At 39.1% G+C, this 22,874-nt stretch overlaps 2 protein-coding genes and 1 long non-coding RNA gene across 7 annotated transcripts in view; 2 read left to right on the forward strand and 1 right to left on the reverse strand.

The window, feature by feature from the left end:
- Positions 1-1,695, forward strand: part of LOC123585329 — a 153,460-nt gene extending 151,765 nt beyond the window's left edge. For all 5 annotated transcript variants that reach the window (XR_006706068.1, XR_006706067.1, XR_006706069.1 and 2 more), the window contains one exon: positions 689-1,695. The gene's annotated coding sequence lies outside the window, so the exon portion shown is untranslated. The remainder of the gene's footprint in view (positions 1-688) is intronic.
- Positions 1,696-1,961: 266 nt separating this feature from the next.
- LOC123585345 lies at positions 1,962-6,927 on the reverse strand. The gene is made up of 2 exons (XR_006706106.1): positions 3,567-6,927; positions 1,962-2,612 (listed from the first exon to the last, which is right to left on the reverse strand). It is a non-coding gene; the product is annotated as an uncharacterized LOC123585345 (long non-coding RNA).
- Positions 6,928-20,801: 13,874 nt separating this feature from the next.
- LOC123586594 (vomeronasal type-1 receptor 90-like) lies at positions 20,802-22,873 on the forward strand. Its single transcript, XM_045455818.1, has 2 exons — positions 20,802-22,529; positions 22,608-22,873. The coding sequence occupies exons 1-2, from the start codon at positions 22,174-22,176 to the stop codon at positions 22,723-22,725; spliced, it is 474 nt and encodes a 157-aa protein (XP_045311774.1). The 5' UTR covers positions 20,802-22,173; the 3' UTR covers positions 22,726-22,873.
- Position 22,874: the final 1 nt, after the last annotated feature.

The raw sequence follows: 22,874 nt of genomic DNA on the forward strand, positions 1-22,874 counted from the left end.
AATGTGCTGCATTCTTGCTGATGACTCTAATGGCCCCGCAGTCCAACTACCTAAGCAGAAGAATAGCATCTGTGACCCTGAGGTCGACCAGATGCCTCAGTCCTTCCCCACAGTAGCAACCTCTCCTGGTAGCTTGGGAGCACGGACACCCCGAGGACCTCGAGCCATGGGAACACAGTTGGTCTGGGGGACATGGTCACCCTGCAGACCTGAGCCTTGTCAGAGGGGAAACAGCACAGGAATGTACAGACTCTGAAAAGGAAGATGCCACATGTGGGGACCCCGTTGGGTCACTGATGGAGTCACCTTGCAGGGCACATGACAGGGACCAGAGGTCACCAGCTGAATTAGGAGAGGGGTGAGTGAATGAGGGAATGAATGGGAGAGGCAGTGAGGAAGTGAATGAGGGAGGGTCAGGTCCACACAGCAGGAGACTTTATGTGGGGTGAGGTCAGAGTGTGTAATCCCTGGGCCCTGGAAATTGGCACAAGATGTGTCCTGCTCTCTTCCCATGGCTGACCCTCCTTCACATGGGAACTGCTGACATCCTAGATCATCTCCATCTCCTCAGGCAATGCTGAATGTTCCCAGAATCTGGGTACTAGGCAGAGACCTGAACAAGGTCTTCAGGAGCCTGTTCCCTGGATAATCCAGTGACAGCCTGCCATGTGGCTCTTTTGTCCTCTAGGCACCAGGCAATGATATCACCTCATCTCTTAGAGATTCCAAAAGCAACCCATTAAGAAGGCAAAGTTATGTCTTCTGGTCACAAATGGGTAAACTGAGGCTAATAGCACAGCCTGGGGTCACTAGTAAGACAAGCTAGGTGAGGCTCCCCACTCACCTTTGGAGTGTCCTAACTCCACTTTGGATTTGTCCTAACATCAGGCCTGCACCTCATCATTCTGGAACTCAGGTCCCTCCTCCTTGGGCACCCCATCCTCCTGCCATAAGGCCCCTCTGAACACAGGGGAGCAGAGCCAACCCATCTGCCTGGGACCTGACATGGTGGCTGGGGAAGGGAGGACCCTGGGCTCTGTAGGCTATCCATGTACTGGACCACCTGGGCTCTGTGGTCTCTCCCAGCAACAGACCGGCTGGGTTCCATGGACTCTCCTGGTACTGGACAGCTGCTCCCCTCAGGTCAGGACATCTCACTGTGGATCTCCTGGGGCTTGGTTTCCTTATTTTGTCACCTTGGCTGCTGTCCCCAGACCATAAACCTGACCATCTGAGGGTGACCAGCACTGCCCCCTTAGGGTTTCATTTTCCTCAAATCCTGCCAGGAACATCCCACATCTCTGACAACTGCTCCCCATGGAGTTTGCCTCTCCTTGGACTTGCATGTATTTGTTCTTCATCCCAGGAACACCATGACTTTGGAGTATTTTGGGAACAGAGGCCTGCAAAACCTGTCTCTGGACTTGGGCTGTGAGGAATGCTTTTCCCCTCTGTGGTGTCACTGCCCAGTTTTCTGCATTCCTCTCTTTCTGTTTTTGCCACAGGAGGAACAGCCATGTTCTGTCTGGCATCAGGCTGTGGTGTCACAGAAGGAACATGGGTCTCTACCCCAAGGTTATGACCATTTATACCAAAGGAATCTCATTTTTGCACATCCAATTTTTAATCCAATGTGGATTTCAATATCAAATGAGAAAAAATCTATTTCAAATATACACAAAATACAAAAATTAATCTGTCCCATCTTAGAATGTGTGGGCAGAGACAAAGACATCTATTGTGAGGTTCCAGGTATAGGAAACATCCAGAGTAGGTAAGGAAAAGAGAGAGAATGGAGATTAGTGGTTGCCAGAAGCTGTATGGGGGGGGTGGGCAATGGGGAATGAGGGCTCTGGGTACATGGTGTCCCTTGGGGACTGAGATATTCTGCAACAATATTGTGTGCTGTGGTTGCAGAGGGTTGTGAGTGTACTCAATGCCCAGGAATTGTACAATTTCAATCATGTAAACAACTTTTTTTTAATTAATAATAAAGACTATACAAAACACAAAATGATAAAATAATAGTTGAAATATAGCAGAAGGAAAGCACTAATGGGGAGTGGAAGAAGTATTCTGCTGGGGTGTTGGGCAGGGGTAAGGCAAGAACAGGACCAAGGGCAGGGGCAGGGGTAATGACACAAACAGGGCAGGAGCAAGGTCAGGGGCAGGGACTGTGGGAGGGCTGGGGACAGGGGCAGAACAATGGCAGGGGTAGGAACAGGAAGAGGGGCAGAGGCAGTGGCAGGGGCAGGAGCTGGAATACGAGCAGGAACAGTGGAAGCAGCAGAGGCAGGAGGAGGAAGTGTCAGGAGCAAAAACACTGTCAGGAGCAGGGGCAGGATCAGGAACAGTGTCAGGAGCAGGAGCTGGAATAGGAGCAGGAATAGGGTCAGGAGCAGAGGCAGGAGCAGAGGCAAAATATGGAGCAGGATCTGGTTCACTCTGCACAGTTGCTGGCTGTCCCTGCACAGGTGCCAGATTATCTTCTGGCTCCTGGACTCCTGCAGGAGCCCCTCCAAAGAACGCCTCTCCCTACAGAGCTGCTGATGCCAGAGATGGCGTTGCCTCAAGCTCTGGAGACACAGTGGCTTCTGCTCCTGCAGCTGACTCTTCAGAATAAAACAGAGTGACATTTGGAGAAAGTTTACGTCCTCAGCTGAGAGATGAGAAAGATCACCCCCTTGCCTGCCTCTCCAGGTCCCTTTGCAGGCACAGATCACACCCCTGAGCCTTCCAGAGAAGCTACATCCAGGAACCCGCACCAGGACCTCTTTCCTCCTGCAATCCACAGCTGGGTACTCTGAGGTCAGTTTTTGCTCCTATCCCCCACCACGACCTGGGGGCTCTTCCCTGGGTGACCAATCTCTGACTGGCCCCATACACCACCATCACCCACCCTCAGCCTTCTCACCCTCTGGCTCTGCCTACGTGGGCTCTAGCTCCTGGACCAGCATCTTGGTGGACTATTGTCCTCTGCAGTGGTCTAGACTGTGACCACTCCAGGCAATCTCCAGGCCCTGTTTCTGGAGACTTCCCATTGGTCACTTTCTCCCTGTGTCCAGGGTGGCCCTCCTGGGTGGATACATGGGCACCTCAACAGGGTAGACTGAACATGGGTCTGCCAGGCACTTCCTCATCTCATCTGTAGTCTTCTGTAAAGGCTTTGAATAGCAGCTGGCCCAGAGGTATCACAGACCTGCTTGAACGTCTTCAGGGTCCTTCTGCCTTCTCCCACTGCTGCTCCCAGATTGAACACTGACCTCTGCACAGCCCTGCACCCAGAATGCAGTGACATACAACTTCAAGGCTCAGGATGAACTTTGGGGACAAGAGAAGGCCCTAGAACACCCTGTCCCTCTCAACCAGCCTTGACCTGGGTTGTGAGCATGACGGCCCACTGGGCATCTGACCCCTCTTCAGACTGCACCTGCTCAGGTGGGCCCTCCACACATGACCCTTCCTTCCACACATACACATACATATGGGGAGGGGAAGAGGGGCCACACAGATCAGTAAGAGAGGCAACAGGTTTGACTGGTCAGATCTGGGACTCCCTATGTTACCGTTGGGTCTTTCCAAGCTAGAATCCAGAGGTGCCCAGTGTGAGACATGACACAGTGTCACCAGGATAGGGAAACAGTGTCACTGTTGGCCCTCCTGAGCCAATAGCCTCATGTCCTGGGCACACAGCAGGAGAGCATGTTGCTTATGTGCAGGTTTCCAAACAAATAAGCCCAGCAGGACGCTGTCTCCAGAATGTGGGTGCCTAGTTACTGGGTTCTGAATTCTGTTGTGCTCTGCTCTCAAGGAAGTGAGGTCACTGTCTGGGGTCCCCTTGCTGGGCTTCCTCCTCATACAACAGCCACTCCCTCAGGCTGAAAAAGGGCTCCACTCCACCCCATGCCCTGTCCATACAGGGACACCAACACAACTCCCTCAAAGCCCCCAGGAGGCCTGGGTGCAGCCAGTACTCCAGCTTTGAGGATACAGTGCTGGCTTGAGGCCAGGCTCCTTCCCCCAAGCAGAAGTGTGGCCCTGCACATATTCCGTCCTTTTCAGGGCCTCCCCAGTCTCGCCATCTCCACTGTGGGGTCATTCTGGCATCTACTCTAGGGACACCACCAGCGGATCTGCCTATAGAGATGCCCCATACCTGCTATCACATGAGGCTCATGCACACACTTAGCCATGGAAAGGTGAGAAAGAGGTGAACACAGCATGGAACACACTCAAAAGGGCCTGGGTCTGCTCTGGGGTCCAGATACAGCCATCCTTTCCTGCCTGGTTCCCAGGCCCGGTTGGAAAGTTGAAATGAACTCATTCAGGTCTTGTCCCCACCTGACATACTTACAGGGCCTCTCCCACGATATTTGGGCTCAAGTCCCAGTGCCTCCTCTGGGCCAATGTTATGGGCAGTCCCTATAGTGTCTCCCAGCATTCCTGAATCCTGGTCACACATTCCTGTCATACCCTCCCCTCCTGGGTGGGTGCCCCATGTGACTTTGTTCTAAGGGATAGAAGAGAATGGTGGGGTGTCATTTCCAAGTTGCTTTATGCGGGTCTGTGGTTTTTCCTGGTTTCCTCTCTCCTGGGTCCATGCTTTGTCTCTGCCTCAGACTGTCTCTGCATCTCCACATGAATAGAGCTTGTGGGATTCAGGTTCCATGTGAGAATTCTCAGAATCCTCCCTGGTGCCCTGTCTCCCACCCCTGTCCTGGTGTTTAGGTTACTCATGAGGTATACTCCTGCATTCAGCACTGCCTTGGAAACACTTCCTAAGGAGGAGCTGAGACTCCAGCAAGGAGGCTTGTGACCATGGTCCCCACACTGACATCCACTGCTCTGCCACAATCTGCAAACCAAGGTCCTCAGTCCTCCAAGTCCCGGGTTGTCCTCTGCTCATGACTTTTAGGGAGTAGAAAGCATTTTCATAGGATGGGATATATGCACTATATTCTCTAGATCCATCCTGTTATTGCAAATGGCAAGATTTCCTTCTTCTTTAAACAGTATAATGCTAAGAAAAATAACCCAGAAAAGGCAAATTCCATTTTATTTCACTCATATGCAGCATTTAAGAAACCAAGCAAATTAATAAAAGGAGGAAAGGAGAAACAGTCCAACAAACAGACTTTTAAGTCTCGGAAACAAACTGTTGGGACACCAGAGAAGAGGTGGGTGGGAGATTGGATAAAATGGGTGATGGGGATTAAGACTATATATATTTTGAACACTTTGTAATCTGAAATATTTTGTAATTAATGTTGAAAATGTAAAAATGAAATGTATATTTCCTTCACTTCTAATTGCTTAGAGGAAAAAATTCTCTAGAAACAGCAAGAATGATGGAAGTTTAATGTCAGAGAGCGGATATTTGCAAACACGGCGACTGAAAGTCTATACTTATATTTATTTTCAAATGAGAATACCTTCTTATAATCTACCTAAGACTACTTCTTTTTCAGTGTAACTTAAATCCAAAAATCATTCACCATCATGTGTCTTGAACCTGTGAGGGTGTGAGAAGCCCAATTGAAAATTTTTAAATTGTGTTCAGTGAAAATTTCCTTTTGGTAGTAACAATACCATTTAAACAAACAAACAAACAACAAAATAATGACAAATGTCACAAACATATGGGAAGTTATACGATCCTCATGAATGGAAGAATTAATATTGATAAAATATATATATGACCAGAGTAACCTAGAGATACAATGGACTCCTTATCAAAATGCTAATCGCGTTTTTTTTTCACAAAAGTAGAATAAAAAATACTAATATTTGAATGGAACTACAAACAAATCCAAATAGAAAGCAATTTCGAAAAAAAAAGAACAAAGCTGGTGGCATCACAATCTCAGATTTCAAGGTACACTACAATGATAAAAAACACAAAACATCATGGTATTGGCACATTTACATAGATTAATGAAACTGAATAGAGACCCACACTTGTATGGTCAATATATTTACACCATTAGAAAATTGAACAGATACATGCAAAAGAAAGGACCTTCGTTATTTCTTAAATATATATAAAATAACATCAAAATGTACTTAAGACCTAAATGTGAGACCTGAAAACCATTTATATATTTTTTAATTTTTATTTAAATTCCAGTTAGTTTACATATAGTGAAATATAGTTTCATACATACCATATAGTGACTCAAAATTTCCATGCATCACACAGTGATCATTACGAGTTCATTTCTTAATCCCCATCACCTATTTACTCCATTCCCCACTGACCTCCCTCTTGGTAACCATCAGTTTGTTGTCAATACTTAAGAGTCTGTGTTTGGATTTGCCTCTTTCTCTTTTTCGTCATTTTCCTAATTGGTTTTCTTTCTTGAATTCCACATATGAGTGAAATCACATGGTGTTTGTCTTTTTTTCTCACTGGCTTCTTTCGCTTAGCCTCATACCCTCTAGCTCAGTCATATGAGCTTGCTAATAACAAGAATCCATTGTTGTTGTTGTTGTTGTTGTTTGTTTTCTTTTTATGGTGTAGTAATATTCCATTGTATATGATACTTATATATGCATTTCTTTGTCCATGCATTGGTCAATGGACACTTAAGTTGTTTGCAAATTTGGCTATTATAGGTAATGCAGCTATAAACATCTGGGTGCCCATATTCTTCTGAAATACTATTTTTGTGTTCCTTGGGTAAATACCTAGAAATGCAATTGCCGAGTCACAGGGTACTTATATTTTTAAAGTTTTTGAAGAAACTCCATACTGTTTCCCAGAGTGGAGGCACCAGTTTGCATTCCCACCAACAGTGTAAGAGGGTTCCTCCTTCTCTACATCCACACTGACACATGTCATTTCCTGTGTTGTTGATTTTAGCCTTTCTGACAGGGGTGAGGTGATATCTCATTGTAGTTTGAATTTGCATTTCCCTGATGATCATCATATTGTGAATTTTTTAAAGGGTCTTTTGGCAATCTGTATGTCTTCTTTGAAAAACTGTCTTTCCACATCTTCTGCACATTTTTAATTATATTAATCAATTTTTGAGTATTGAGTTTTATAAGTTCTTTATATATTTTGGATATTAACACTTACCAGATATGTCATTTGAAACTATCTTCTCCCATTCTGTAAGTCGCCTTTTAGTTTATTTGATCGTTTCCTTCACTGTGCAGAAGCTTTTCCTTTTGATGAAGTCCCAAAAATTTATTTTTTACATTTGATTCCCTTGCTTCAAGACACATATCAACAAAGAAGTTGCTGCAGCTAAACTCAAAGACGTTATTGCCTGTGTTATTTTCTAGGATTTTTATGGTTTCAGGTCTCACATTTACATTTTTAATCAATTTTGATTTTAATTTTGTGTATGGTGTAAGAAAGTGATAGAGTTTCATTCTATCAGAGGTCGCTAGCCACTTTCCCAGCAGTATTTTTGTGAAGAGACTGTCTTCTGCATAGGATATTCTTTCTTTTTTTGTCAAGGATTATTTGACTTATGTGCGGGTTCATTCCTGGGTTTTCTATTCTGTTCTACTGGTCTGTGTGTCAATTTTTATGCCAGTAGTGTACTGTTTGATTGCTCCAGCTTTTATCTATCTATCTATTTATTTATTTATTTGTTTATTTATTTTAACTTCGCTTTTTTCATTCAAGTTAGTTAACATACAGTGGAGTATTGACATCAGGAGTAGAACTCAGTGATTAATCACTTGCATATAACACACAGAGATCAACCTATCAAGTGTCCTTCTTAAGGCCTACAACTATTTAGCCCATCCCACTATCCCACTATCCACCTCCTGTTGGTTCTCTGTATTTAATAGTCTTTTATGGTTTCCTTGTTCTCTGTTTTTATCTTTTTTTTCCTTCCCTTCCCCATTTAATCTGTTGTGTTTCTTAAATTCCACATATGAGTGAAATCATATGATACCTGTTCGTCTCTGGCTGACGTATTTGGCTTAGCTTAATACATTCTATTTCCATACACATTCTTCATATAGCAAGATTTCATTCCTTTTCCTTGCCAAGGAATACATGCCACATTTTCTTTATCCATTCATCAGTTGATGGGCATGTAGGCTCTTTCTCTAATTTGTCTGTTTCTAATACTGCCGCTATAAATATTGTGGGTGCATGTGGCCTTCAAATCAGCATGTTTGCATCCTTTGTATAAATACCTAGTAGTGCAATTACTAGCTCATAGCACAGTTCTATTTTTAATTACTTCTGAAACCTCTATACTGTTTTCCAGAGTGGCTACACCAAGAAGACCTAACAATTATAAATATTTATCATCCCAGCATAGGAGCGCCCAAATATATATCAATTAATCACAACCAGAAAGAAATTTACTGAAAACAATGTTGTAATAGTAGGTGACTTTAATACCCCACTTACAACATTGGGTCACTCCACCTTTGTAATATAACTTGAAGACTGGTATTGTGATACTTCCAGCTTTGCTTTTTCACGGTTGCTTTGGCTATTCAATGTCTTTGGTGTTTTCGTATTAATTTTAGGATTGTTTAATCTCTCTGTGTCAAAAATGGTGTTGGTATTTTGAGAGGGATTGCATTAAATGTGCAGACTGTTTTGGTTAGTATAGCCTTTTTAACAATATATGCTCTTTTATCCACAAACATGGGATATTTTCCCATTTCTCTGTGTCATCTTCCATTACTTTTGTCAGAGTTTTATACTTTTCAGAGTACAAGTCTTTCACCTCTGTCCTTTTTAAATTTTGGTTTATTTTAAAATATCTGGTGCAATTGCAAATGGAATTGATTGCTTATTTTCTCTTCCGGCTGCTTCATTACCATTGTATAGAAATGTAATTGATTTCTGTACATTGATTTTGTGTTCTGCAAGGTTAATGAATTTGTGTGTCAGTTCTAGCAGAGTTTTGGAGAGTCTTTTAGGTTTAGTACAGATACTATCTTGTTATTTGCAAAAAGAGTACCTGGTATTTTTCCGTGCAATTTGGATTTTTTAATTTTTTATTTAATTTTTGTTTTTATTTTTTTCTGATTGCTATGGGTATGACTTCCCATACTATGTTAAGTAACAGTGGTGAGAACTCACATCCCTACTTCTTCGTGAACATGGAGGAAAAGCTGTCAGTTTTTTTCCCATTGAGGATAATATTAGCTGTGGGTTTCTCATAGATGGCTTTTATTATGTTGAGGTATGATCCCTCTACACATGCTTTAATGAGGGCTTTTAAAATAAATGGATGCTTGTCAACTATTTTTTGTGTGTCTATTGAATTGGTTAGATTGTTCTTATCGTTTTTCTGATTGATATGATGTATCATGTTGATTGATTTGTAATATTGAACCACTCTTGCAGCCCAGGAGTAAATCTCACTTGATCATGGTGAATCAGTTTTTAAATGTATTGTTGGATTACTACTATTTCCTTGAGAATTTTGCATTCTGCTCATCAAGGATATTGGTCTGTAGTTCTCTTTCTTAGTGGAGTACTGATCTGGTTTTGATATCTGTGTAATGCTGGACTCATAGAGTGAATTTGCAAATGTTCCTTCCTTTTCTATATTTCAGGAAAATTATAGAAGGATGGGTATTAATTCTTGCCAAAATGTGTGATACAATGTTTCTGTGAAGACATCTGGCCCTAGATTTGTGTTTTCAGGAGATTTTTCATTACTTACTCACTTTCTCTGCTGGGCATCGGTCTGTTAACGTGCTCTACTAATTCCTCTTTCAGTTTTTGTAGTTTATATGTTTCCAGGAATTTATCCATTTCTCCAGTTGTCCAATTTGTTGGCATATCATTTTTCTTTATATTATCATAAAATTGGTGGCAGTTTTGTGGTGTTGGCTGTTATTCATCCTCTCTCATTGGTGGTTTTATTTATTTTGGTCATTTCTATTTTCTTTGTGATGTTATGACTAGAAGTTTATCAGTATTATTATTTTTTCAACAAAACTAGCTCCAGGTTTCATCGATCTGTTCTCTTTTTTGTTTGTTTGTTTTTTCGTTTCTATATTGTTTATTTCTGCTCTCCTCTATATAATGTCCTTCCTTTCGCTGGTTTCATTTGTTGTTTGCTTTCTAGCTCTTTTAGGTGTAAAGTGGGGTTGTTTATTTGAGCTGTTTCTAGCTTCTTGAGGTAGATCTGTATTGCTATATGCTTCTCTCTTATGCCCACTCTTCTTGGATTCCAAAGGTTTGTACCATTGTATTTTCCTTTTAATTTGCTTCCATGCATTTCTAAAATCCCTACTTTGATTTCCTGGTTCACTCATTATTGTTTAGTACCATGTTTTTTGACCTCCATGTACTTGTGGACTTTAGAATTATTTTCTAGTGATTGACTTCTAGTTTCTTATTGTTGTTGTCAGAAAATATGCATAGTACGATTTCCATCTTTTGTATACGTCGAGGCATGTTTTGTTACTAGTATGCAATGTATTCTGAAGAATGTTCCCTGTGTGCACTTTATAAGATGTGTAGCATGCTTACATGAGCATGCTCATTTAAGATGAAATGTTCTGAATGTATCTGTTCTCCAGTGTATCATTCAAATCCATTGTTTCCTTGTTGATTTTCTGTTCAGATGATCTTTCCATTGAAGAAAGTGGGGTTTTAAAATTCCTAAACTTATTTTAGTACAATGGATTAGTTACTTTATGTTTGCTATTAATAATTTTATATATTTGTGTGTTACCATGTTGGCTGCATAAACATTTACAATTACTACGTCTTCTTCTTGCATTGACACTTTTAGTATTTTGTACTTGCATTCTTCATCTCTTGTTTTAATGTCTTTGTTTTAATGTTTAGTTTCTCTATGTAAACTTTGATACTCTAGCTTTCTTTTGACATTCATTTACATGATTCACCCTTTTCTATCCCCTCACTTTCAATATGCAGGTGACTTTAGGTCGAAAATACATCTCTTCTAGGCCTCTTTCAGGTGGATCTTGTATCCTTATCCATTCTGAAACCCTTTACCTTTTGACTGGAGCATTAAACCCGTTTTAATTCAAGCGAATTATTGATAGTTATTTGTTGATAGTTTATATTTGTTGATAGATATTTATTGATAGTTATTGTTTCTGGAGCTTTTCTCTGATACTTTCTTGTCATTGTCACTTCAATCTCTTCTGTTGTCTCAAACAGTCCTTTCTATTATGTCTTTCAGGACTGGTGTAGTGGTCAGAAACTCATTCAGTTTTCATTTGTCTGGGAAACTCTTTATCTCTCCTTCTACTCTGAATGATACCCATTCTGTACAGTGTATACTTGGCAGCAGATTTTCACAATGAGCACTTTGAATATATCATACCACTCAGTTCTGACTTGTCAAAATTTTGTTGAGAAATCTACAGCTAGCCTATAGGCTTTACCTTGTAAGTCAATGACTTCTTCTTTCTTCCTGCTTTTAAGATGTTGTTTTTCTCAGTGTAATTTGTAAACGTATTGACCACATATCTTGATTTGGGTCTGCTGTTGTTGATTAAGTTTGGGGCTATCTGTGCCTCCTGCGTCTGGTATCTGTTTACCTTTCCAAATTAGAATTTTTTTCACCTATCATTTCTTAAGGTAAATTTTCCACTTCTTTCTACTTCTCTTCAGTCACTCCTTTAATACATGTTATTATGTTGGGTGGAGTCACTGAGGTCCCTAAGTCTATTGCCATTTTGCATAATTCTTTTCCCTTTTTGTTCAGTTGATTACCTTCCAGTACTGTCTTCTAGGTCATTAATTCATTCGTCTGTTTCTTCCATCCTACTTTTACTCCTTCAAGCATGTTTCTCATTTTAGGCACACCACTGAGTTTCAAAACTCAAATTTTAGGGATTCTCTCAGAAGGGACTTCAGATGCTTCTTGGGGGAGGGTCTGGCCATGCTTTTGCTGGCCTTTGCAAAACAAACAAATGAATGAACAAAGCAAACATAACAATTGCATGACTAAGCTGCTGTTCAGTTTCACGCATAAGAGAGCAGAAAGCAGGCACCCCTGCTTGTAGCCCTCAGCTGGAGCAAGTGCCCTCTCTTATGCCTCGAAATAGCACAGCACATTGACATGATCTATCTTTCTTGTGACCCAAGGTATCCTCAGACCACACTGTCACCTCTGGGACTCCATCGTGCTTCACCACTTGAGCCCCTTAACCATGCACTTCCCCCATTGTGACAAACTGCTGAAAGGTTAAGATTTTGCACTATGTTCCTTACACTACTTTGCTGTAGATTCTGTAAGCAGGCTCCCTCCTGGTGGCTGGACACAGAGGAATATGTCCCCAGGGGAACTTTCTGCATCTCTTACCTTCCAAATGGTGGTCCCTTTTCTACATGAAGTCTTGAGTATTTGTTCATTTCAGACTCTGATTGATTTCTTTGTCATTCAGAATTATTTGATAACTATCTAGCTGTGTTCAAAGCATGAGACAAGCTTAGGGTCTCCCTACTTCTAAACCATTGTAACTCCTGCCCCCATCGCCATACATAGTTATATTTTCTGTGTGTGTGGTGAGAATTGTTAAAAGGTACCTCTAGCAACGTTCAAGTATGCAATACAATATTATTAACTGTATCATATATCCTTATGACATTATTTTATAACTGGAAATTAGTACCTTTTTCCCCCATTACCCCTTTTGATCATTTTTATACCCCCACCTCTGGCAACCACCAGTCTATTCTCTGTATTTATGAGCTCTATTTTTTTAAGATTCCACACATAAATATTTCATGTGGTATTTGTATTTCTCTGATTTATTTCACATAGAATATTGCCCATAAGACCCATCTATCCATGCTGTTCTAAAAGGCAAGATTGCTTTTTGACTGAATAATAGTCCCTTCATATTTACACTACATTTTCTTTGCCCATGTATCTATTTGATGGACACAAGTTGGTTTCATATTTTGGCTACAGTAAATAATGCTGCAATGCACATGAAGATGTGTGTATATTTATTAGTGTTTATACTATTTCTCAGTATATACTCAGAAGTGAAATTGCTGGATCATATCTTAGTTCTATTTTTAATTTTTAAAGAAACCTTTATACTGTTTCCCATAGTGGCTGCATGAATTTACATTCCCACCAATAGTACTCAAGTGTTCTCTTTTTTTTTTTTTTCTATAAACACACCAACTCTTTTTTATTTCTTGCTTTTTGATAATGGCCATTCTAATTGGTATAAGGTAATGGCTCCTCATTTTCATTTTCATTTCTTGGATAATTCCTGGTCAAAGCCGCAGTCCTTTGGAAGTAAGGGGCTGGAGAAAACAGTCGCATCTGAGACAAAACTTGGGGGAGAGGTACTGCCTGGGGCCTGGTCACGGAGAGTGAAAACATGGGGAGTGCAGGAAAGCTGAAGACAGAGGACAGGTGCATGATTGCTGATCCAGAAGAACAGGCTGGATAGCTGGTTGGAGCCATTTTCACTGCTCCCGCACATGCGCATAAGCACCCATGAGCTCTGCAAAAATCCACCCCAGTAGGCAAGCAGCGCCATCTAGTGGAGAATGGAGCCCTTACACTGAGCCCCACCCAACTGGGCGAACTTCATTCCCAAGAACTCAAGTCTTACTGACAGCTTAGTGTATGGACTCTAAAGCGCTACATAGACTGACTTCTAGTGGAGGACCAAGTAATTTCAATCATACTTCAATCTGTTAGCAGGTCCATCAATTTAATTTTCTTTTTTTCTTTTTTTTCTCTCTTTTACACTTTTCTTTTTCTTGAATACTGAAAGAAAAAAAAATCATTTTTATTTTCAATTTTTATTAAAAATAGTTTTCTTTAATTTTTATTACTATATATTTATTTTTACTTTTGAGTAAATTTTTTCAAATTATTTTTTACTTCCATCATTTTAGTCTACTTCAGAGTATTCACCTTTTCAAATTTTCAAACAATTTCCTTTATATTTCTTTCTTTTTCTATTTTTTAATTTTTTGTTTGTTATCTTTTTTTTGAATTCAGAAAGAAAAATTTCATTTTTACTTTCAATTTGTATTAAAATTTTTTCTTTAATTTTTTACTATATTTTTTGCCTTTATGTATTTTTTTTCAAATTCTATTTACTTCCATCATTTTATTTTGGTCTACTACAGTGTATCCACGTTTTATAATTTTCAAACTATTTCCTTTTTCCTTGTTTCTTCTTTTAATCTTTTTAAAAACTTTTTTTCTCTTTTTCTTTCCTTTTCTTTTCCTTGAATACAGGAAAGGAAAAGATTCAAATTTATGTTTCATTTTTATTAATTTACTTTATTTTTTTTTACTTTATTCTTTACATTTCTGTAGATTTTTTCAAATTCTGTTTTACTACTATCATCTGATTTTAGTCTACTTCAGTGTATTCATTTTTTCCCATTCTCTAATGATTTCCCTTTTTTGTCTTTCCCTCTCTTTTTGCTGCAATCTGTCAAACCGCTTTCAACACCCACACCAAACACACAGAATTTAGCATCATGTATTCAATTTTTGTGTGTGTATGTGTGTTTAATTTTCTAAATTTTAATATTTTTAAATTTTATTATTTTCAATCTTAATTTTCTACCTCATTCATTACTTTTCTTCCTTCAAAATGATAAAATGAAGGGATTCACCCCAAAAGAAAGAGCATGAAGAAACGACAGCCAGGGATTTAACCAACACAGATACAAGCAAGATTTCTGAACCAGAATTTAGAATCACGACAATAAGAATACTATCTGGAGTCGAATATAGATGAGAATCCTTTTCTGCAGAGATAAAAGAAGTAAAAAATAGAATGAAATTAAAAATGTTATAAATGAACTGCCCTCATGGAGGATGCAGAGGCGGCAAGGATGGATGAGGCAGAACAGAGAATCAGTGATATATAGGACAAACTTATAGAGAATAACAAAGCAGAAAAAAAAAGAGAGAGAGATTAAGGCAAAAGAGCAGGATATAAAAATTACAGAAATCGGTGACTCATTAAAAAGGAACAATGTCAGAATCATAGGGGTCCCAGAAGAGCAAGAGAGAGACAGAGGGGTAGAAGGGTTATGTGAGCAAATCCTAGCAGAAAACTTTCCTCATCTGTGGAAAGACACAGGCATAAAAATTCAGGAAGCACAGAGGACCTCCATTAAGTTCAACAAAAACCGACCATCAACAAGGCATATCATAGTCAAATTCACAAAATACTCAGGCAAGGAGAGAATCATGAAAGGAGCAAGGGAAAAAAAAGTCCCTAACCTACAAGGGAAGACAGGTCAGGTTTGCAGCAGACCTATCAACAGAAACTTGGCAGGCCAGAAAAGAGTGGCAAGATGTATTCAGTGTGCTGAATCAGAAAAAAAAATGCAGCTAAGAATTCTTTATCCATCTAGGCTGTCATCCAAAATAGAAGGAAAGATAAAAAGTTTCCCAGACACACAAAAATGGAAGGAGTTTGTGACCACTAAACCAGCCCTGCAAGAAATTTTAAGGGGATCTCTCTGAGGGGAGAAAAGATGAAAAATACATGGTATTTTTGGTATATATACCAAAAGCACCAAAGATTAGAAAGTACCAGAGAACACCACCAGAAACTCCAACTCTACAAGCAACACAATTCAATGAATTCATATCTTTCAGTACTCACTCTAAAGGTCAATGGACTCCATGCTCCAATCAAAAGACATAGGGTAGGAGCACCTGGGTGGCTCAGTCGGTTGAGTGTCCAACTTCGGCTCAGGTCATGATCTCACGGTCTGCGAGTTTGAGCCCCATGTTGGGCTCTGTGCTGACAGCTCGGACCCTGCTTCGGATTCTGTGTCTCCCTCTCTCTCTGCCCATTGCCCATTCATTCTCTGTCTCTCTAAGTCTCAAAGATTAAAAAAAACATTAAAACATAAAAAAAAGACATAGGGTAACAGAAAGGATAAGAAACCAAGATCCATATATATGCTGTTTACAAGATACCCACTTTAGACCCAAAGACATCTTCAGATTGAAAGTAAGGGATGGAGAACCATCTATCATGCTAACGGTCAACAAAAGAAAGCTGGAGTAGCCATACTTATGTCAGACAATCTAGAATTTGAAATAAAGACTGTATCATGAGATGCAGAAGGGCATTATATCATAACTAAGGGGTCATCCACCAAAAAGACCTAAAAATTGTAAACATTTATGTGCCAAATGTGACAGCACCCAAGTATATAAGTCAATTAATCACTAACATAAAGAAACTCACCAATAGTAATACCATAATAGTAGGAGACATCAACACCCCACTCATAACAATGAACAGATCATCTAATCTGAAAATCAACAAGGAAACAATGGCTTTGAGTGACATGCTGAGCCAGATAGACTTAACAGATATATTCAGAACATTGCATCCTAAATCAGCAGAATATACATTCTTCTCCAGTGCACATGGAATGGTCTCCAGGATAGACCATATACTGGACAACAAATCAGCCCTAAGTGAGAACAAAAATTGAGATCATACCATGCATATTTTCAGACCACTACATCATGAAACTCGAAAGCAATCACAAGAAAAAAATTTGGAAAAGTAACAAATACTTGGAGACTGAAGAACATCCTTCTCAAGAATGAATGGGATAACCAAGCAGTTAAGGGGGAAATTAAAAAGTATATGGAAATCAACAAAAATGATAATACCACAACCCCAAACCTCTGGAACGCAGCAAAGGCGGTCATAAATGGAAAGTATATAGCAATCCAGGCCTTCCTACAGAAGGAGGAAAGTTCTGAGATACACAACCTTACCTTACACATTTAGGCCCTAGAAAAAGAACAGCAAATAGAACCCAAAACCAGCAGAAGGCAGGAAATAACAAAGACTAGTGCAGAAATTAATGCTATTGAAACCAAAAACAAAACAAAAACAAAAACAAAAGCAAAACAGTAGAATAGATCAATGAGACCAGATGCTGGTTCTTTGAAAGAATTAACAAAATTGATAAACCACTAGCCAGTTTGACCAAAAAGAAAAAGGACACAATAAAAAAATAAAGAATGAAAGAGGAGAGATCACAACCAACACAGCAGAAATAAAACAATAATAAGAGAATATTATGAGCAATTACATGCCAATAAAATGGACAATCTGTAAGAAATGGACAACTTCCTAGAAACATATACACTCCCAAACCTGAAACAGGAAGAAATAGAAAATTTGAACAGACCCATAACTAGTAAGGTAATAGAATTAGTAATCAAAAATCTGCCAAAAACCAAGAGTCCAGGGTCAGATGGCTTCCCAGGGTAAGTCTACCAAACATTTAAGGAAGAGTTAACATCTATTCTCTTGAACATGTTCCAGAAAATAGAAATGGAAGGAAAACTTCCAAACTCTTTCTATGAAGTCAGCATTACCTTGATTCCAAAACTGTACAGAGACCCAACTAAAAAGGAGAACTATACACCAATTTCCCTGATGAACATGGATGCAAAAATCCTCAACAGGATATCAGCCAGCCGGATCCAACAATACATTAAAAAATATTCACCATGACCAAGTGGGATTTATACCTGGGATGCAGAGTTGGTTCAATATCCCCAAAACAATTAATGTGATTCATCACATCGGAAAAAGAAAAGACAAGAACCATATGATCCTCTCAATAGATGCAGAGGATGCATTTGACAAAATACAGCATCTTTTCTTGATAAAAACCCTCAAGAAAGTAGGGATAGAAGGATCATATCTCCAGATCATGAAAGCCATATATGAATGATCCAACACAAATATCATGGTCAATGGGGAAAAACTGAGAGCTTTCCCCCTAAGGTCAGGAATGAGACAGAGATGTTCACTCTCGCCACTGTTATTCAACACAGTATTAGAAGTCTTAGCCTCTGCAATCAGAAAACACAAAGAAATCAAAGGTATCCAAATCAGCCAGGAGGTCAAACTTTCACTCTTCGCAGATGACATGGTACTCTATATGGAAGACCCAAAATATTCTACCAAAAAACTGCTAGACTTGATTCATGAATTCAGCAAAGTTGCAGGATATAAAATCAAAACACATAAATCAGTTACATTTCTATACACCAACAATGAAGAGACAGAAAGAGAAATCAGTGAATCTGTCCCATTTGCAGTTGCACCAAAAACCATAAAATACCTAGGAATAAATCCAACCAAAGAGGTGAAAAACCTATACGCTGAAGCTATAGAAAGCTTATGGAAGAAATTGAAGAAGACAAAAAAATAGAAAAAGTTTCCATGCTCTTGGATAGGAAGAACAAATATTGTAAAAATGTCAATACTACCCAAAGCAATCTACATGTTCAATGCAATCCCTATCAAAGTAACATCAGCATTTTTCACAGAGCTAGAATAAATAATCCTAAAATCTGTATGGGACCAGAAAAGACCCCAAATAGCCAAAGCGATCTTGAAAAAGAAAACAAAAGCAGCAGGCATCACAATTACTTACTTCAAGCTATACTGCAAAGCTGTAATCATCAAGACAATATGGTAGTGACACAAGAACAGACACTCAGATCAATGGAACAGAATAGAGAACCCAGAAAAGGACCCACAAGTGTATGGCCAACTAATCTTTGACAAAACAAGAAAGCCTATCCAATGGAATAAAAGTCTCTTCAGCAAGTGATGCTAGGAAAACTGGACAGTGACATGCAGAAGAATGAAACTGGACCACTTTCTTACATCATACACAAAAATTAACTCAGAATGGATGAAAGACCTCATACATTGAGGTATGTATGTATGTACATACAATGTATGACAGGAAGCCATCAAAATCCTCAAGAAGAAAGCAGGCAAAATCCTCTTTGATCTTGCCTGCAGCAACTTCTTACTGAACACGTCTCTGGAGGCAAGGGATACAAAAGCAAAAATGAACTACTGGGACCTCACCAAAATAAAAAGCTTCTGCACAGCAAAGGAAACGATCAGCAAAACTAAAAGGCAACCGACAGAATGGAAGAAGATATTTGCAAATGACATATCAGATAAAGAGTTAGTATCCAAAACCTATAAAAAACTTATCAAACTCAACACCAAAAAAAAAAAAAAAAGACAAAAACAAAAACAAAAACCAATAATCCAGGGAAGAAATGGGTGAAAGTCATGAATAGACACTTCTCCAAAGAAGACATCCAGATAAATTCTCCACATCACTCATCATCAGGAAAATATAAATCAAAACCGCAATGAGATCCCACTTGACACCTGTCAGAATGGCTAACATTAACAACTTAGGCACCAACAGATGTTGGCAAGGATGCAGAGAAAAAAGATCTCTTTTGGATTGTTGGTGGGAATGAAAGCTGGTGCAGCCACTCTGGGAAACAGTATGGAGGTTCCTCAAAAAACTAAAAATAGATCTACCATACAACCCAGCAATTGCATTAACAGGTATTTATCCAAGGGACACAGGTGTGCTGTGCTGCTTCGAAGGGACACATGCACCCCCACGTTTATAGCAGCCCTATCAACAATAGCCAAAGTATGGAAAGAGCCCAAAAGTCCACTGATGGATAAATGGATAAAGAAGTGTCGTATATATACTATACAATGGAGTATTACTCAGCAATCAAAAAGAATGATATCTTGTCATTTGCAACTATGTGGATGGAACTGGAGGGTATTATGCTAAGTGGAATTAGTCAGAGAAAGGCAAAAATTATATGACCACTCATATGAGGACTTTAAGAGACATAACATATGAACATAAGGGAAGGGAAACAAAAATAATATAAAAACAAGGAAGGGGACAAAACAGAAGAGACTCACAAATATGGAGAACAAACTGAGGGTTACTTGAGGGGTTGTGGGAGGGGGAATGGGTCAAATGGGTAAGAGGCACTAAGGAATCTACTCCTGAAATCATTGTTGCACTATACGCTAACCAATTAGGATGTATATTTTAAAAAATAAAAAAAATTAAATTAAAAAATAAAATAAAATAAAATAAAATAATATTTCATATATACACTTATTAAGTAATTATACATGTATATTAGTGGCCATCACCCAAATGTGGCTTTACTGACACTGCAATATAATGCACAATTTGGATATCATTGTGCCTTTAAGGCAGTATAGCCTAATAGATAAGTTCTAGTCTCTAGGGCCTAATAGGACAGCATAACCCAAGTGCTCTGTGGTACAGATATATATTTGTGGCAACTGTTAGTTTTCTGATTCTGACTTTTTGATAAATTTCTCACATAATAATTATTTGGTAACATAGTACAGCCATTTAATCAAATGCAAAATTAAGGCATTATAAAATCCCATATATCAGGTGATTATAGAGCAATTTTTTACCCCAGCAATTTTATAGAGCAAGTGATATTCTGAATTTCACCCAAGAACATTCACTCTCAAAATTTCTTCACTGAAAACAAAGGTGAGTACTCTCTCATTTCAATAGAATAATAAATGAAATATGTATACAGCTAAATATTCTTGTCACATTAATTGAGTAAAATAATTATGCCTACATATAGGGCAAATACCATGATAAGATAATTGCAAAAGTGTTCAATGAAATTTTACGAAGTATTCTGATATTGGAAATATCCTGAAGAGACATCAGGATGAGCATATATATATTATAATATATATCTCCAATATATTCATATATCCTATATATATATATATCCTATATACACACACACACACACACACACACACACACACACACGAGGATGAGCATATATTCATATGTGTGTGTGTGTGTATCCAATATGTCCAATTATACAAATCAATTTTACAAATGATTTTTTATTTATTTTGAGAGAGTGAGTGTGTGAGAGGGGGCAAGGGGAGAGAGAGGGGAGAGCGAATCCCAAGTAGGCTCTGAGCTGTCAGTGCAGAGACTTACATCAGTCACTACCCTGAGATCATGACCACACCCAAAATCAAGAGTCAGACCCTAACTGACTGAGCCACTCAGGTGTCCCTATTGGAGATTTTTTAATGGCACAAGAGGCTATCCTTTTATTAAATGAAGTTCCCTGCAAAGATCTCCATAAAAATATTTTAAAACAATTTTGTGGACATCATAAAGCGGATATTAGTTGTTTGTCCTCTTGTCCTCTTGAAACTTGAGAGCTGGACTTCAGCAATTCCCTACTGATATAAAAAGAGATTATAAAATGAATCACCGTGATGAAAATAAAGGGGAGTGTGCCAGGTTCAATGTGAATAAAGTTTGTTAATAGGATTTGTAATAAAATAGTTATTTCCATCCTCTCATATGTTTGTATGCAAATCTTCATATCCCTGATATGAATCATTAGGTTGTATGACAATGAGAATTAAGGTTTTTGTTAAAAGATGATTAATAATTATCTAATTTTAAGGGGAGATTGTGCTGAATTAACAGGATAGACCAAACGCGATTATGATGGTCTCTAAGTTTGGAAGGAGGAAGAAGAAAAAGTGTCACAGTATGTGATGGAAGACTTGCCTGGGCATAATTTTTCCCCCAATTGTTTCTTTCGTAATTCTTTTCCCATTAGTGTAAAATGCGCAACAGTTCAACTATACAAACATCTATGCAAACTTTAATGGCTATTAGGATACTTGATGTTGAATATGAGACAGGAAAATGCAGAACAAGAAACCAAACTTTTAAAAAAACAAATGAATATACTGTATGGGGAGTATGGGGAATGGGAACATCATCCTGGCATTAATATGGATATGAGATCTCTCTTTCTCTATGTCTCTCTCCTTCCTCTCTTTCCTTCTCTCCTTCCCAATTTAGATGACACATATAGACAGACAGATAGAGAGATAGATATTGAAAGATAACATATAGATACGTGTGTACATAATATACACACAGTCAAATGGTGTACAAATACTACTGAGACTCTATTTCTAAGACTTTATACAACATAGACTTAATGATTAATTGAGTATAACAAAAAATGATCTGTGGTGATGATTTTGACAAAGGAATAAATGACATTGATAAAGTGAGGTCTAATTTTACAGATAGACAATATATGTTTTTTCTTTGTCACTGTGATGATGATATCGTCCATTATATTTGTATGAAGATAGGCCAGTTTTTACAAGTTCGTATTGGAATTTTTGCCAACATCTTCCTGCTTCTCTTCCACATCTTCATGCTACTTCTGGATCACAGACCTAAGCCAACTGTCCTGATCATCTATCACTTGGCCTTTGTCCACATAATGAAACTCTTCACTGCACTGTTTTTTAATGTCTACAGACCTGTTTGAAGTACTGAACATTTTAAATGATTTAAAATGCATGGCTTTATTCTGCATGATCAGGGTGACACGGGGTCTCTCCTTGAGCACCACCTGCCTCCTCAGCATGTTCCAGGCCATCATGATCAGCCCTAGCACCTCCTGGTTGGCCAGCTTTAAACATACATGCAAAAAGTACATCTTCCATTCTTTTATCATCTTATGGTTTCTCAGTTTGTCTCTCATTAGTGACTGCATCTTGTATACTGCTGCTCCTTCTAATGTGACCCAGAGAGATCTACTGTGTGTCAGTAAACACTGCTCACTTTCCCGCCTAAACTCCATCATCAGGGGACTGTTTTTCACGTTTTAAATATCCAGGGATGTTTTCTTTGTTGGAGGCATGCTGCTCTCAAGTGTGTACATTGTGATTCTCCTGTCCAGGCTTCAGAGGCAGTGCCAGCACCTTCCCAGCATCAGCCTTTCTTCAAGAGTCCCCCCAGAGAGAAGGGCCACCCAAACCATCCTGCTGTTGGCAAGTTTTTTTGTGGTCTTGTACTAGGTGGGCGTCATTATCTCCTTCTCCTCCACTCTCTTATGGGCATATGACACAGTTATTCTGGATTTCCAGAAGCTTGTGCCCAATGTCTATGCCACTGTCAGTGCGTTGGGCTAAGTTCTGATAAAAGGATAGAAAATGTGTTTCGACTG

This window comes from Leopardus geoffroyi, chromosome C3 (genome assembly GCF_018350155.1).
Source record: "Leopardus geoffroyi isolate Oge1 chromosome C3, O.geoffroyi_Oge1_pat1.0, whole genome shotgun sequence".
Taxonomy (NCBI): Eukaryota; Metazoa; Chordata; class Mammalia; order Carnivora; family Felidae; genus Leopardus; species Leopardus geoffroyi.

Coding starts and splice junctions, on each gene's coding strand:
- LOC123586594 (XM_045455818.1), top strand. CDS start 22,174: ATGTCTACAGACCTGTTTGAAGTACTGAACATTTTAAATGATTTAAAA. Junction 22,530..22,607: donor ATCAGGGGACTGTTTTTCAC/GTTTTAAATATC, acceptor TCTCCTGTCCAG/GCTTCAGAGGCAGTGCCAGC.